Source organism: Polypterus senegalus, chromosome 18 (assembly GCF_016835505.1).
Source record: "Polypterus senegalus isolate Bchr_013 chromosome 18, ASM1683550v1, whole genome shotgun sequence".
Taxonomy (NCBI): domain Eukaryota; kingdom Metazoa; phylum Chordata; class Cladistia; order Polypteriformes; family Polypteridae; genus Polypterus; species Polypterus senegalus.
In genome coordinates, this window is record NC_053171.1 from 61,379,799 (window position 1) to 61,395,699 (window position 15,901).

The following is a 15,901-nucleotide window of genomic DNA, read 5'->3' on the forward strand; positions in this document are numbered from 1 at the left end:
CACCACCTCGGGATGGCACGGAGGGTTTGGGCTAACTCCTGCCGCTGCTTGGGGTCAGCTCTTCTCCGAGGTTAAGGGCAGTTGTGCTCGTGAAGAGGGAGAGTGACCTATGGGAGCTGGGAGCTCCTCTCTATCTCTCAGGGCTTTAGCAGGTTGACATGATAGATCCTCTCACTCGGTCGACGCATTGGGCTGTTTCACCAAATAGTCGACGCAGCCCCTTCTCTCCTTAACCTCGTAAGGCCCTTGCCAGTGAGCGAGCAGCTTCAAGTGGGAGGTCGGGACGAGCACCATAACTCGGTCCCCCGGGCGGAACTCCCTGAGGACGGAGTTGCGGTTGTAACACCGGCCTGCGCTGCTGGCGCACGAGTCACGCGTGCTCTTTTAGGAGGGGCCTGATCTTTGTGAGTCGGTCGCGCAGTTGCGCTACGTACTCCAAAATGTTAGAGGAGGGAAGGCCTCGCCTCCCAGCCTTCTTTTAGGATGTCGAGGATTCCCGGGGTTGTCGACCATATAACAATTCAAAGGGGAAGAAGCCAGTAGAGGCCTGGGGTACCTCCCGGTAAGCAAAAGCACAGCGGGAGGAGCTGGTCCCAGTTCCTGCCGTCGCGCTGACTACCTTGCGAAGCATCTGCTTAAGCGTCTGGTTAAAGCGTTCCACCAGCCCGTCAGTTTGCGGGTGATAGACAGACGCTTTCAGGTGCTTTATCTGCAGTAATTTGGCTACCTCCCGAACATTATCCGATGTAAGGGCGCACCCTGGTCCGTGAGGACCTCCTTGGGTATGCCCACGCGTGAAAACAAATTAACCAGTTCCCGCGATGCTTTTAGTATTAGCGAGCGCGGGGAACCGCCTCTGGGTACCGGGTGGCATAGTCCACCATGACTAGAATATACTTGTGGCCACGGGTTGAGGGCTCCAGGGTCCTACCAGATCGACCCCTATTCTTTCAAAGGGTACATCGACTAGGGGTATAGGGACTAGAGGAGCACGGTCCCTCCTGGGAATCTGGCGGGTCTGGCACTCCGACAGGATTGACAGAAACGCCGGACCTCCTCATTGATCCCAGGCCAGTAAAACCGGAGCTTAATTCTCTCCAGCGTTTTTCGCCCCGAGGTGGGCCTAGGAGGTGAGCATGGGCCAACTCGCATATCTCCGCCGGAAGGTACGCAGCGGAATTAGCAACAACTTCCGCACCTCGCCTCATGGGTAGCCACCGGTACAACAGATCATTTTCAAGGACAAAGAAGGGTTCGCGGTGTGGATCCGTCCGCTATGAGCTGCTAGGCAGAACAAACGCATTCCGGCAAAGCGCAGGGAATCATCATTCCACTGCTCCCTCTTAAAGGAGGCCGGCGTGGACCGAAACTGATGGTCCAGGCCGCCGAGAGGGTCTTGTGGCCTGGGCCTGGGAAGAGGTCCCTGGCTAGTCCCTTCCCCGCGGAGTCTTCCGGTCAAGGTCCGTGGCCAGGAAAGGTCCCCGAAACACCAGCGCCCGCTAGGGCCTGCCCTTGTGCACGGGCGTGGAGGCCGCGGAGGGGTGCCTTTTCCCCTCATCACTAGATCCAACAAGGCCCCGAGCGCGAATGGCTTACCGCTGATTCTTTTAGACCAGTCTTGTCCCAAAATCACTGGGAAGGGGGTCAGGTAACACAGCGACCGCCATTTGGGTTGGTTCCCCTTCCAGGTGACATAGCAGTGAGCGGAACGATATGACCTAGTCCCCCATGCACACAAGTGACCAACAAACGCTGGTTTAACCACTGTTGCGGTAGACAAAGCGGCGGCGACAATGGTAATGTTGCTGCCGGAATCAAACAAAGCCACCACGGCGCGCCCATTTAGCAACACCACTCCGTGTTCGACTCGCCAAGGGATGCGGCGGGTACAATACCTCTCCGACGATGTCCAGGTGCAGTCCATAGGCTCCGGGCGATGTGTGGGGCAGGTTGGTAGCAGGGCCGGTCTCGCCACACTTGAAACAGCGGGCGGTCCCGCTTCTCTCTGGCTCTGGCTGGCGCTTCTGCAGCGCCGAGAGGCTCGGGTGGCCGCCTCGTCCCTGCCGGTTCCCGCGAGCAGGCTTTTCTGACCCCCCAAGTCGGAGGACCGCCAACTGACGCTCCAGGACGTCGAGGAGGCCCGACATGTTTTGGTAGGCGTGTCCCCGACCTGCTGGGCGAGGGAACTGGGCATCGCATTGACCAGGCCTTCACAGGCCACCCGCCAGACCACTTTCCGCCTGCGGGTCCCTCTGGCCGTAGCCAGCGCCCATCTTGCCCCAGAACTCAACGCCTGGGCGCGAAGGGCTTTTCAGGGTCAAAGACCCAGTTCCGCCATTCGCCGCCTGCTGGCCCGGCTAATGCCGAAGCGGGCCAGTATTTCGGGCTTGAGGAGGTCGTATTAGCGCCTCCTCCTCAGGGAGGTCATAATAGGCCAGCGCTGGTCCTTCAGATATGGCGCCAGGATGGACGCCCACTGACCGCTGCCACTGCTCCGGTGGCCGCCCTCTCAAACATGCCCAGGTAGCGCCGACGCGTCCTCCGAAGGGCCCATCGGGACTAAAGGAGGAGGCGGCTGCCTGGGCGGGTCTGGTCTCGCCCGCTGGGCTTCCACTAACCTGGCCTCGTGGCCTCCAGCTCCCGGGTGGTGGCGGCTTGCGCCAGCTGCAGCGCCTGGAGCTGGGCATTCATAGCTTGTAGCACCGTGTTGAGGTCCTGTCCCTCCGCTCATTCGGGATCTCTATCCTGCCGACTACGCCACTTGTCAAGGACCGAGGAGACAGCAATAAGGGTTGGGGTTTCCGGCCCCGTATATTGTACAGAACTTTAGTACAAAAGAAAAAAGAGGTCAAAGCACAAACTAAACAGTTCATAACGCGACGCCGTCTCCTGGCGTCGCGGCCATTTTATAGGGGTGGAGCCGGAAGTGGAGGACAGCTGGGAAGGACCGCTAGGGACGTCAGGGCAAGATGGCGGAGGAAGGGCGGAAGTACCGCACTGCGGTCAAACCAGGCCTATGGTGCTGGAAGGTCTCTTTTCTATAAGGAAGCAGAGGGAGAAAGTTAGTACCCGCCATTCCCTGGCAGCTAATGTTTTCCCAGGTGTTCTCGAATCAGTCCATGACCTCCTAGCTAACGTATAAGGATAATATATATATATATATATATATATATATATATATATATATATATAATATATAATATATGTATATATGTATATATATGTATGTATGTATATATATATATATATATATATATATATGTATGTATTATATATGTATGTGTATGTATATATATGTATGTATGTATATGTAAATTGTGAATACGCAAGGCCAGCAAGTATGACATTATACCGGAGTACAATGTGCCATTGTGACATTCTGTTGAGTTAATATAACTATTGTAATAGTCATAACCTCCATACAAATAACTGTAAACCTTCTTTGAAGCATATTAACAAAAAAAAGGCATCTGACAGTAGTAGGTGTTGCTTAAACCATTCTCTTTTTTTTTTGCCTACAGTAGTAGAAAGAAGTGATGGTCTTTCTAACTGTGACAGCTTAAGATAAGCGCTACAAGTAAAGTAGTTAAAGAATAAGCCTTTGATATGTTGAGATTTATTGTCACCACCAAACCTTTACTGTCACAGCAATTTTTGTTTTATGCACTTTTTAATCTTCCAATCTTCCCTTATCACACATGGAGTGTGTGTGTGTATGTGTTTATAATTTGTTGCATCTTGTAAACCTTTCCAGCAGCTGAGACAGGCTGTGAAAAGGCTGTTAGTCAACACACGATATAATCAGTGTACTTTGGTGTTGTGCTAAATCATATCCCTACACTTGTGATAACATTTTGGTGAACTGTAACCTTCTATAGTACTAATTTAATAATAGTTAGATGTTTGAGAAATAATTAGGGTTGTGTAAGACTTACGCTCCAAGTTCAGAAAAGGCTCTGAAGGCATGGTAATAGGCTGTAAAATCATACGGATGGGTTCCTAATTTGAATTACAGGAAACCTATTATACTGTATTTTAATTTCTTGGCTTGGACTACTAACAGTCTGCAAGACCAGCATGCTTTTTCTATTTATATTTTAATCTCCATACTGTGCTTGTAAAAGTGTACACATATTGCAGTCCTATTAATGAAACGTTAAGCGTATTTGTTTCCTGAGGATACATAAATAATTCGGGCATCAAGTTGAGTAAAATTCTTTATTTGTGTTCAAGCTGTGAATGTATAGTACTAAGCTCTCAACCATTTTTTGTCTGCAGGCAGAGACAGCCGCCAACCGTATATGCAAGGTGCTTGCTGTCAACCAGGAGAATGAGCAACTAATGGAGGACTATGAGAAGCTGGCCAGTGATGTGAGTTTCTCTAGCATACACTTCTTAAAACAACCCAGTTAGGAAGCATTTTTTTCACATATCAATCTACAATCTTTCCTTGCATGAAGCTGCTGGAATGGATTCGTCGCACCATCCCTTGGCTGGAAAATCGCACACCAGAAAACACCATGCAGGCAATGCAACAGAAGCTGGAGGATTTCCGAGACTACCGTCGACTCCACAAGCCCCCTAAGGTGCAGGAGAAATGCCAGTTAGAGATCAACTTCAATACTCTTCAGACAAAGCTAAGGCTAAGTAACCGGCCAGCTTTCATGCCATCCGAAGGAAAAATGGTGTCGGTAAGTGAGTGAGCTGCAATCTCCTAGAATATCTTCATGTTTAGATTTCTTTTTTTTAATTGACCACTCTATTGACATACTCAGTAACAATACATTGTACATTTCATACTGCATACATAGCATATTTGTATAAGACATCATCTGAAGGCGAATTTGATGTTTAATATGCTCATGATGATCAATGGCTATTAGTTTGTTAATACTATTAAATGACCTGTTCTCATTAACACTAGAATTCCTGAAGCCTGCGAAAATATTCATAATGCCGGTCCACCTTAATTTTACTCACACCTCCTCATCAATGTGATAATTGTGGTAGTGCCTTTGTTTTGCAAATGTATCAGTTGGCTGCATGCCAGTGGCCTGCAATCCCATCCCCGACCAAGGCAGCTGAAGTTTGACGCAAAATTGACACGGGTGAAGTCTGTTTATCTGGGAGTTAGGTGTCTGGAATTGTAAAGGAAAATAATTATTGAAAAAAGTGCTTTTATGTGTGATATTTTATTTTATTTTTTTTTTTATTCAGTTTTTAGTCAGCTTTATTCTTGAACTAGCAAAATGCCCACGCTTCGCAGCGGAAAAGTAGTGTGTTAAAGAAGTAATGAAAAAGAAAAGGAAACATTTTGAAAATAACGTAACATGATTGACAATGTAATTGTTTTGTCATTGTCATGAGTGTTGCTGGCATATATATATATATATACAGTTATATATATATACATATATATACACATACTGTATATATACACACACACACATATATACATACTGTATATACATATCTACATATATATATATTAGGGGTGGGACTCGATTAAAAAATTAATCCAATTAATAAGAGGCTGTGTAAGAATTAATCTTGATTAATCGTATGTAATATTACACGTAAATTTGCCCCAAATCGCAAATGTTTTTTTTTTAATTTAAAAGGGTTTTAGTGGGCTTACAGAATCAAATAATAGACATGGACATGAATATTGTAAACTGAAGCTGTTTTAATTTCTGAAGAAAAAGCTTTAAACTGCATTTGAATTCAGAACAGAAACAAAAATATCATCCCTGGTTAAAATTGGGCAGACTTAAAAATAAAGTGGTAGTTTAAGTACTTTAAGTACATTTGCAGAATAGTATTGTCTTTAAATAATAATAACCAAAATTTCAAAATAAAGTGCAGTTTTTCTTCTTAAAAAAATAAGTCAGAAACATAAAACTTAATTTGACCAGCTTACTCTTTAAACTCTGAGTAACATTAGCCAAAATTATTTTGTACATTAGGCTAAAACAGTGTGATCATTGAACATTTTGTAATTAGAATTACTAACGGTCACGGAAGTCCAATGAACCCCAGTAAGAGCCACAAAGTCCGCTTTCTGTAATGCATCTAATTTTGCTTGCTTTTCAGTGTGCACAAAACCATATTATATATATATATATATATATATATATATATATATATATATATATATATATATATATATATATATATATATATATGTATGTATGTATGTGTATATATATATGTATATATATGTATGTATGTATGTATGTATGTGTATATATATATGTATATGTATGTATGTATGTGTATATATATATATATATATATATATATATATATATATGTATATATGTATATATATATGTATATATGTATATATATATATATATGTATGTGTATATATATATATATATATATATATATATATATATGAGTGAGTGAGGGCTTTGCCTTTTATTAGTATAGATTAATCTGGTCAGTTAAGTAGCAGAGGGGGTCGTTAATCAGTTTCAGCTGCTGTGGTGTTAATGAAATTAACAACAGATGCACTAGAGGGGCAACATTGAGATGACCCCAAAACAGGAATGGTTTAACAGGTGGAGGCCACTGACATTTTTCCCTCCTCATCTTTTCTGACTGTTGGTCTGAAGGTTTGCTGTGTCTCCCTGCACATTCTCAAGGGCATGCAGGAGATTCTAGGAGACAAGCAGTTACTCTAGGAGAGCTGGAGAGGGCCATAGAAGGTCCATAACCCATCAGCAGGACCAGTATCTGCTCCTTCGGGCAAGGAGGAACAGGATGAGCACTGCCAGAGCCCTACAAAATGACCTCCAGCAGGCCACTGGTGTGAATGTCTCTGACTAAACAACCAGAAAGACTTCATGAGTGTGACTCAAGGGCCCCATGTCCTCAAATGGGCCCTGAGCTCACTGCCCAGCAGCATGCAGCTCGATTGGCATTCGCCATAGAATACCAGAATTGGCAGATGCACCACTGGTGCCCTGTGCTTTTTACAGATGAGAGCAGGTTCACCCTGAGCACATGACAGAAGTGAAAGGGTCTGGAGAAGCCATGGAGAACATTATGCTGCCTGTAACATCATTCAGCATGAGCAGTTTTGTGGTGGGTTAATGATTGTCTGGGGAGGCATATCCATGGAGGGTCACACAGACCGCTACAGGCTTGACAAAGGCACCTTGGCTGCCATTAGGTATCAGGATGAAATCCTTGGACCCATTGTCAGACCCTATGCTGGTACAGTGGCTCCTGGTGCATGACAATTCCTGGCCTCATGTGGTGAGAGTATGCAGGCAGTTCCTGGAGGATGAAGGAATTGATACCATTGACTGGCCACCACACTTTCCTGACCTAAATCCAATAGAACACCTCTGGGACATTATGTTTTGGTCCATCCAATGCCACCAGGTTGCACCTCAGACTGTCCAGGAGCTCAGTGATGCCCTGGTCCAGATCTGGGAGGAGATCCCCCACAACACCATCTGTCATCTCATTAGAAGCATGCACCGATGTTGTCAGGCATGTATACAAGAACACAGGGGCCATACAAAGTGCTGCATAATTTTGAGTTGCTGCAATAAAATTTTGGCAAAATGGACTAGCCTGCCACATAATTTTTCACTCTGATTTTTGGGGCGCCTTTGAATTCAGGGCTCTGTAGGTTGATCATTTTCATTTCCATCAAACGATGTGGCATCCTTTCGTTCCTAACACATTACCCAGTCTATATCAGTATAGATACCCAAGAGGATTTCTTTTTCCCCATTGAGATCTGATGTGTTTTCTAAGTGTTCCTTTAATTTCTTTGAGCAGTTTATATATATATATATATATATATATATATATATATATATATATATGCGCGTTCTTTGGGGTGTGTGCAGCTGTTGCTGGGGGTGCCAGAATCCATCGAGGAAGAAAAATGAAAAACATTACTTGTACAAAATCTTAATTCATCTATCCATTCCAAAATAATTAAATGGGCAGGCTATTTCGTATCAATACAATACGCTGCTTGTTAAAACAGATGACTCCCGCTCTTACTTGCACATAGTGCTGCATGGGTATTATGAACTATCGTATCTGTTCAAGTTCTATTTAAATTTTAAATATAAGTAATTTTTAATTAGTCGACAGAAATATGTGTGGTAGAAATGTAAGTTAAATTTAGTCATCATTGCATAAATTTTTCTTCAACATAGAAATTTAAAGACTAAATTCAACTTACATTCCTACCAAAGATCCTTCTGTCGACTAAATAGAACCTACATTTTTTTGAATCTGATCGCGCATTTTAGATCGACATGACGTGCACTACGTTGAGCCTGCCTGCCTCAATAAGTCACCGTCGCTTCGCTCTTCCTTTTTTACCGTTCATTTAATCTTGGCTAGTCGCGAAAAAATTTGAAAATGGAAGGAGGATTACACTGAGTATGGCTTTACCAAAACAATTATTGATGGCAAATAAAGTATCCATTATTCATAAAGCTTCAATTGGTGATCTGTTTTTCATGCTAATCCTATACTTTTCATATTTCTTCTCAAACCAAGGGGGTGCATGTGTAAAATGAATCGAAAAGCGCTGATATATATGTATGTGTGTGTGTTTATAAATAGTTTTACGCGGCACGTGTTTTGCCATAATTCTGGGCTCATCAGGCGTTCACACTCACTGCACCCCCTCTAGGGAATCAACCCGATCGTCAGTGCTAGAGGCAAAGCTCTCTGTGTTGCTGCCATGGCGTGGTTCGCTTATTTGACAGTGTGCAGATCGAATATATATATATATATATATATATATATATATATATATATATATATATATATATATATATATATATATATATATATATATATATATATATATATATATATATATATAGTATATATATATATATATATATATATATATATATATATATATATATATATATATATATATATATATATATATATATATATATATAGTATATATATATATATATATATATATATATATATATAGTATATATATATATATATATATATAGTATATATATATAAACTCCTGTATACACAATAAATGCCTTTATTGAATAGACAAACCAGGGGTGAGCAAGTTCCTTTCTACTGCAGCCACATCCGCGACACACATAAAAAACATCAATAAAAACTCATTAACTTGCAATATTATTTAGGAAAATCGCAACATTTTACTCACCAAAAATTCTGATTATTTGTAAACAAAATCCATCTTCCTCTCTTTCCTCAAAAACAGTTCAATCACTCTGTTGAACGGATTATCCGTGCGCTTCAGTTCCATCAAAATGTCCCTTTCTATCGCCATCGAAGCTAATGCTGCAAGTCGAACCTGCCCTGTCGCATTTCAGGAATAAGTTTTAATTCTCTTTAGGGCTGAAAATGTCCACTCGACAGAAGCATTGTACACGGGAATGGTCACCGGCAAATATACCAATGTGAACAGCCACCCCATGTTCTCATTCACATTTTTCTGATGAGCGTGACAAACATGAGGTTTTCGTGGTCTTGAAATCTGGTCTGTGTCTGGCAAATAATATTGTCCAGAATCCTGCCATGGAGTTTGCCGTAGTGCGCGCGAATACGCTCCGAGCGCTTGCGGTGCGGTGCGTTCAGTGGCCTCATAGAGTTCCTCATATCAGCTTCTATCCAATCAATGGGTCTGAATACGGTGACGTCACAGTTCGCCTGCTAGAGGACCATACTGACACCAACTCAAAATCTGATAGGTTGAAGCAACAGGTTAATCGACATTTATTCTGTGTTAGAGTGCCTGCACAACGGATTGTAAAGTCCTCTCTGCCTGGCAACAAATAGTGGCTGAAATGTGATTAGTTAAATGCTTTAATACGAAAATACATGCCTGGAAGCAGCACAACCATCGGAAAAGCTATGAAAGGAAGCAGACAGACTATTTGGAATTATTTAATAAAAGTATTCATGGACAAAATATAATTAACATCAGTTTGTGATTCAGATATTTTTACTTATGAATATGCTAAGCACAGTCCTTCACCTGAAAATCCATCCATCCATCCATTTTCTAACCCGCTGAATCCGAATACAGGGTCACGGGGGTCCGCTGGAGCCAATCCCAGCCAACACAGGGCACAAATCAGGAACCAATCCTGGGCAGGGTGCCAACCCACCGCAGGACATCACCCGAAAATATTTACCTTATATGGGCAGGCACTCAATTATGTGGGAGGCGCGATGACGTGAGACACAACTCCGCCTCCGGCCATAGGTTCCAGTTATGACCATTACGCGTAGAATTTCGAAATGAAACCTGCCCAACTTTTGTAAGTAAGCTGTAAGGAATGAGCCTGCCATATTTCAGCCTTCTACCTACACGGGAAGTTGGAGAATTAGTGACGTTTGGAAAATTAAATATGGCGGCCGACAGTCAGTGAGTCAGTAAGTCAGTCAGTCAGGGCTTTGCCTTTTATTAGTATAGATAAAAACACAGTTCTTTTGTTAATTTGTTAGAGACTTGAAATAAAAACATACATTTAATTTTAGTGTAAGGAATAAAATTGAATGAAATCTGAATAAGAAAAATAACATATAAAAACACACTTGTTTTGTTATACCATGTCTTCATTTGAAAACTAACAGTTTCAGATCGGAGGGGAGCATGCATATGACTGAGAAAATAAAACTGAATAAAAGCAGCAGTTTTTACCCCTACACCAGCCAAGCACATATTTATGAGACAGCCAAGTTTCCACTTTGAAATGCGTAATAAACACACACAAGCATATCCTTCCTTTGTATCGATATTTGGGTTTCAGTTTTCACACATTGACAGCAACATGTAAATTGAACAATTTATTTTTCTTTGGTTTTATTCTTAAATAAAATCACACTTCTTTTGTTACACCTTTTGTGAAAATGTTTTATTTGATTATGGACTTCAGATTTGACACATTATACACTTCACGTCAACATTCTGACATTATTGCTATAACATGAAACATTTTTTTTAGTTATGTGTTCAACATTACTTGCCTCGCATTTCCTGTCATCCTACATTTATGCAGATCATTGTAGACACGGAACACACATAGGATGTATGTATTTCAAATAACGATATACTATTTTCTTGTACAATTCCACACACCTCACTCCCAGATAAGCAAACGTCTGCTGTGTGAATTTTGTGTCTGACTTCAGCTGCCTCAGTGGGGATGGGATAGCAGGCTGTCTGCTTGCGGCTGATTGATGCATTTGTTAAACAAAGGCGCTTATCGGCACAGTGATGAGAAGCTGCAAGTGAAATTAATGTGGCCCAGCATTGCAAATATTTTTGCAGGCTTCAGGGGTTGTGATGTTAAAAGCTTTTTTTTATAGATATTAATTTTAACAGAAAACTTGAAGTAAAAGTGATGTTTTTCACCACTGAAGAAAACTATTTAGCAGTGCTGCTTTTTTTCTTTATCAGTGCGCAAGGATGTCACAAAGAGCAATCTACTCTACTGTCTTTAGAGAAATGTATGGTAGAATCTTGTAAGTTAGAGGTGATGCTTTGATTTGAGGAAACAGTTAAGTGATACTACTGTAATTTCATAAGTTTTTTGTATTAATTCCAAAGCTTGTAGCAGTGCTGACAGAGAACAGATATTTGATTAAAATTGTGGACTTACCAAGATAAAAAGGGAGAGTCCCACATGGTGATGGTAGTGAAAATGACCTGTTTACAGGAAGTGGATACTTTTTAACTAATCTTCAGCCAATTTAGGACAGCTGTGCGCATAATAAAGATATGTACTACCCAGCCCCATATTGTCTGCATATACCGTATATACTCATGTATTAGTCTGGTCTTGAAACCCGAAAAATCAATCATAAAATCAGACCTGACTTATTCACCCGTTCAAAAATGTGACACTTTTATATCTTCTTGCCTCCTAAAATCTCGCACCAGTTTCTCAGACGCATCGAATTTTGTTGCAGCAGCACAGTTACCAATTTCTTTCGCTACTTCAACAAAATTAAATTTAAAACCAGCTTCATATTTTCTTCTGATCGAATGCTCCATCATAGATAAGGAATACTTTTATGATAAAGGTGTATGAGGGTGTGAGACACAAAAAACACAAATCAGTGCAAACGTTGCTTCGGAATAGTTAGGGTATTACCATGTGGTCATGTAGCCACAATATACATAGAAAAAAAGGCAGTGTGCGCCATGGTTATTCTCTCAGGTGGGCGTTAGTATATCGTAATCCCTTGGACCAATAGCGTGAGTTTTCCACATTCAACTTATACGACCAACATTATAAAATACCAGAAGTTATTCGGTAAAATAAGTCCCGACATATCCATGGGAGAACTTATCTGCAAGTATATATAGTACTTTATTAGAAATGTTAGGACATCTGAAATAGTCAGGTGTATGCTGGACAGCACATTGCTGACAAACCAGTGAAATCTAACCCTGTCTAGTAGTGACTTTTCTTGGAATCAGCAGTGAGTAAAGACCAAAAGATGTTTTTCAGCTACAATATGATCAGTGTAATGTCTTATGCTTTCTAATTTTGATTATTTATTTTTCTTAGTTGTTACCTAATTTCTTAGTTGTTACCTAATATAACATTTAACAGAGAAAATATCACTGCACTTTTCATATCTCTTTATTGACTTGCATTACATAGCATGGAGTAGGGAAAACCTCAGACCAGAAATGCATACAAGCAATTTGAAGGGCAAAAAGTGGCAGTAAGGAAATAAAGTGCAGCACCAGTACTCAATGCGACACACACCCAGGAGTTAGGTCTAGAACACTGCAGGTCCATAGTGTCTCAGGAACACTGGCTGCAATAGCTGGAAACAGACATAAGTGAAGGTAATTTCCCATACTACAAAAGCATTATTTTCACAGATAGGAAATTACATCTGGCATGTTGTCAGCAGGTGCAAAAACTAAAGAAGATAAAACTGAGGGTTATTATAAGCTTTTTTAATAATAATGACTCTGTTTATTTATTATACACAACATCTTGTGGGGCTATGTTCCATGAGCAGTAAATACAGAAACACCACAGGTATATTTGTGTAACATTATGAACAAGGCCAACGCAGTGGTTAACTACCCCACTGCACACATGCAATGACCAGGTCAACCCAAGTGCTTGGAGTTCCATGTTCACTAAATATTTGGTTTATGTGTTTTTTGTTTTTTTTTCTTTCCTCCTTCAGATTTTTTCATTTTATTCCATATTCCAGTGGTCTTCATATAAGGTTAATTGGTACATCTAAACTTGTCCTGTTTAATTGAATATGCCTTGAGGTGGAAGTGTCTTGTCTACTCTTAGTTAATGTTCTGTGCCATGCGTTTTTATGATATATTCTGGTACTCCAGAGCCCTTTAACAGATAAAGTGGGTTTTAAAAAATAATGGGAATACTAAGAATCTGAAAATGTATTTTTCTCATTTATAGCTCTTAATCTTCCAAAGATATATTATGACCCTGTTAGTTAGAATTGTTAGCCGAATTCTTCTAGCTCTTGTTTCATTCTCTGGCAATATTGAATAACAATTCCTTTGTTTATCACCCTACTTTACTACCAGGCACTGTTTTATATTGACAGGACATCAACAATGCTTGGGGTGGTTTGGAGCAGGCAGAGAAAGGTTATGAGGAATGGTTATTGAATGAAATCCGTCGTCTTGAAAGACTTGACCACTTGGCTGAAAAATTTCGCCAGAAAGCAGCCATTCATGAGTCATGGACAGAAGGTAATATTGGACTAGAATGTTGATGGATTAAAGGTATTAGGATGATAAAATTAGAGAGAAAAAGATAAATTCAGATAGATGTAGATTCCAGACAGAAAATTTCAATGGGCTTCTCTCATCCATACAGATTATGCTGCAAGATATAGACAGAGTGTTTTGAAAGTTCATTACACATAGTATAAGAAGCACTGAGTCATGATAGCAACTCTGCAAAAAAAAAAAAAAAGAAGAAGAAGAAATGCATTTTGGTATATTAGTGAAAGATATTGCTAACTTGCTGCTGTTAAATAGCTGAGAAGTATTAGGTAATTTTGAGCTTCAAGACTCAATCACTGGTTTTGAGATAGTTTAGCATATGTGGCAGGACTAAAATGCAATATTTTAAACTTTTTAATTCATTACAGGCAAAGAACAGATGTTGCAGCAGAAGGATTATGAAACTGCTTCTCTCTCAGAAATCAAAGCCCTATTAAAGAAGCATGAGGCCTTTGAAAGTGACCTGGCAGCCCACCAGGACAGAGTGGAACAGATAGCTGCCATTGCACAAGAACTCAAGTGAGAGACTGGGAGCAGGATGCCTAAGCATGAGGCATGGTTGTGAAAGTAAATTCAGAAGGGGTGCATCTGCTGGATTAAAGTATCCTGCAAGCAGTGCAAGTACCCATGTCTAAGCATGGCATTTTAGGAAAGATTGCCCAATAACGAGCCTACTTGTGTCTCTGTTCACAGCGAGCTAGATTATTTTGATTCTCCAAGTGTCAACAGTCGCTGCCAACGAATCTGTGACCAGTGGGATGCCCTTGGAGCTTTGACACAGAAACGAAGCGAGGCCTTAGAGGTAGGAAATGGTAGCGGTTGTGCTTTAAGTTTTTTAAGCCATCAAATTAAAGACTGAAAGTGTCATAGTCTCAAAGTCTGTAAATTTGAGTGCTCCAAGTACATATAATTTGTTGGTAATGATTCTACTGAACCCATAATTCATTAGTGAGCAATAACTGTTGAGACAGATTAAATGTATCTCTTTATTATTACTATTTACAGTTAAATCCACTTTTTTGCACGGCAAAGCTAATGTTAAAATATTGAAAATGTAACCATGCCTGACAGGAGCATTTCCACAGAACATATTTGCAGTAATTTTGTATTGCATTCTCCCAGGATACTTTTGCCTGCCTTACCAAACTTTTATGTACAGCTGAAAAATATGGCAAGTCACCTGTGCTAATTTAAACAGTATGATCTAAAACCAAATTACAGACACAAGCCAAATTAATGTTGCATTTTTAAAGCATAATAATGACCATTTATACTACACCTTATAAGGCTCCAGGCTGAATAAGCATAATTGGAAACAAATGAAATGAACCTAAAGCAAAAGATATGACCTTTTTCTCTTTTTTATAGCACTGTTGTCACCATATTTGGAAAAGTTAGAGGAGTTTTGAGATAAAAAAATAAACCTCATCTGATCTTGAATTTTGTTGTTTTATTTTTAGAGGACAGAAAAACTGCTGGAGACTATTGATCAGCTCTATCTTGAATATGCCAAGAGGGCAGCGCCCTTCAACAACTGGATGGAGGGTGCCATGGAGGACTTGCAGGACACCTTCATTGTTCACACCATTGAAGAGATCCAAGTATGAAATCTTAAAGACATTCTGTGGATTTTAGTTGTGAAGGGTCAGATGATAAAATCTGCATTTTGAGTAAAGTTTACAGCGGGGCTATTCATTTATAATTTCAGCAGGGCTAGATTTTCAAACCAAGAAATTTAGCTTGGTCAGACATTTTCAGCAGCTAGTAAGCAGCAGGTAATGACAAATTTTAAATCAACACAAATGAATGTATTTAAAAATAAGTAGTGTTTATTCATTGTCTCCCTTTAACATGTGGTCACATCTGACACAGGCACATCAAAAATGTATAAAAAAACAACAAAAAACTATAACTGAACAGAATCTGAGATAGCAGCAATACGTTTTTCTAATTTTTAAATAAAAACAGCAAACAAAACATTTTGCTCACTTCTGACCCAGGCACATCTCAAAGTGCATAAAATCCAAAAAGTGCACAGTATTAACATTGGCAATTATTTCCCTTTTGAAATATGAGATCCTCATCTATTTTAAATGGGTGGTCATGACAGGCAAGGTA

General features: G+C 40.6%; 1 protein-coding gene across 3 annotated transcripts in view; it reads left to right on the forward strand.

The window, feature by feature from the left end:
• actn1 (actinin, alpha 1) overlaps positions 1-15,901 on the forward strand; it is a 192,799-nt gene that overhangs the window by 130,192 nt on the left and 46,706 nt on the right. For all 3 annotated transcript variants that reach the window (XM_039741933.1, XM_039741931.1, XM_039741932.1), the window contains exons 9-14: positions 4,279-4,371; positions 4,461-4,691; positions 13,600-13,747; positions 14,152-14,302; positions 14,477-14,585; positions 15,244-15,384. In XM_039741933.1, the coding sequence (XP_039597867.1) occupies positions 4,279-4,371; positions 4,461-4,691; positions 13,600-13,747; positions 14,152-14,302; positions 14,477-14,585; positions 15,244-15,384 (873 nt within the window). The remainder of the gene's footprint in view (positions 1-4,278; positions 4,372-4,460; positions 4,692-13,599; positions 13,748-14,151; positions 14,303-14,476; positions 14,586-15,243; positions 15,385-15,901) is intronic.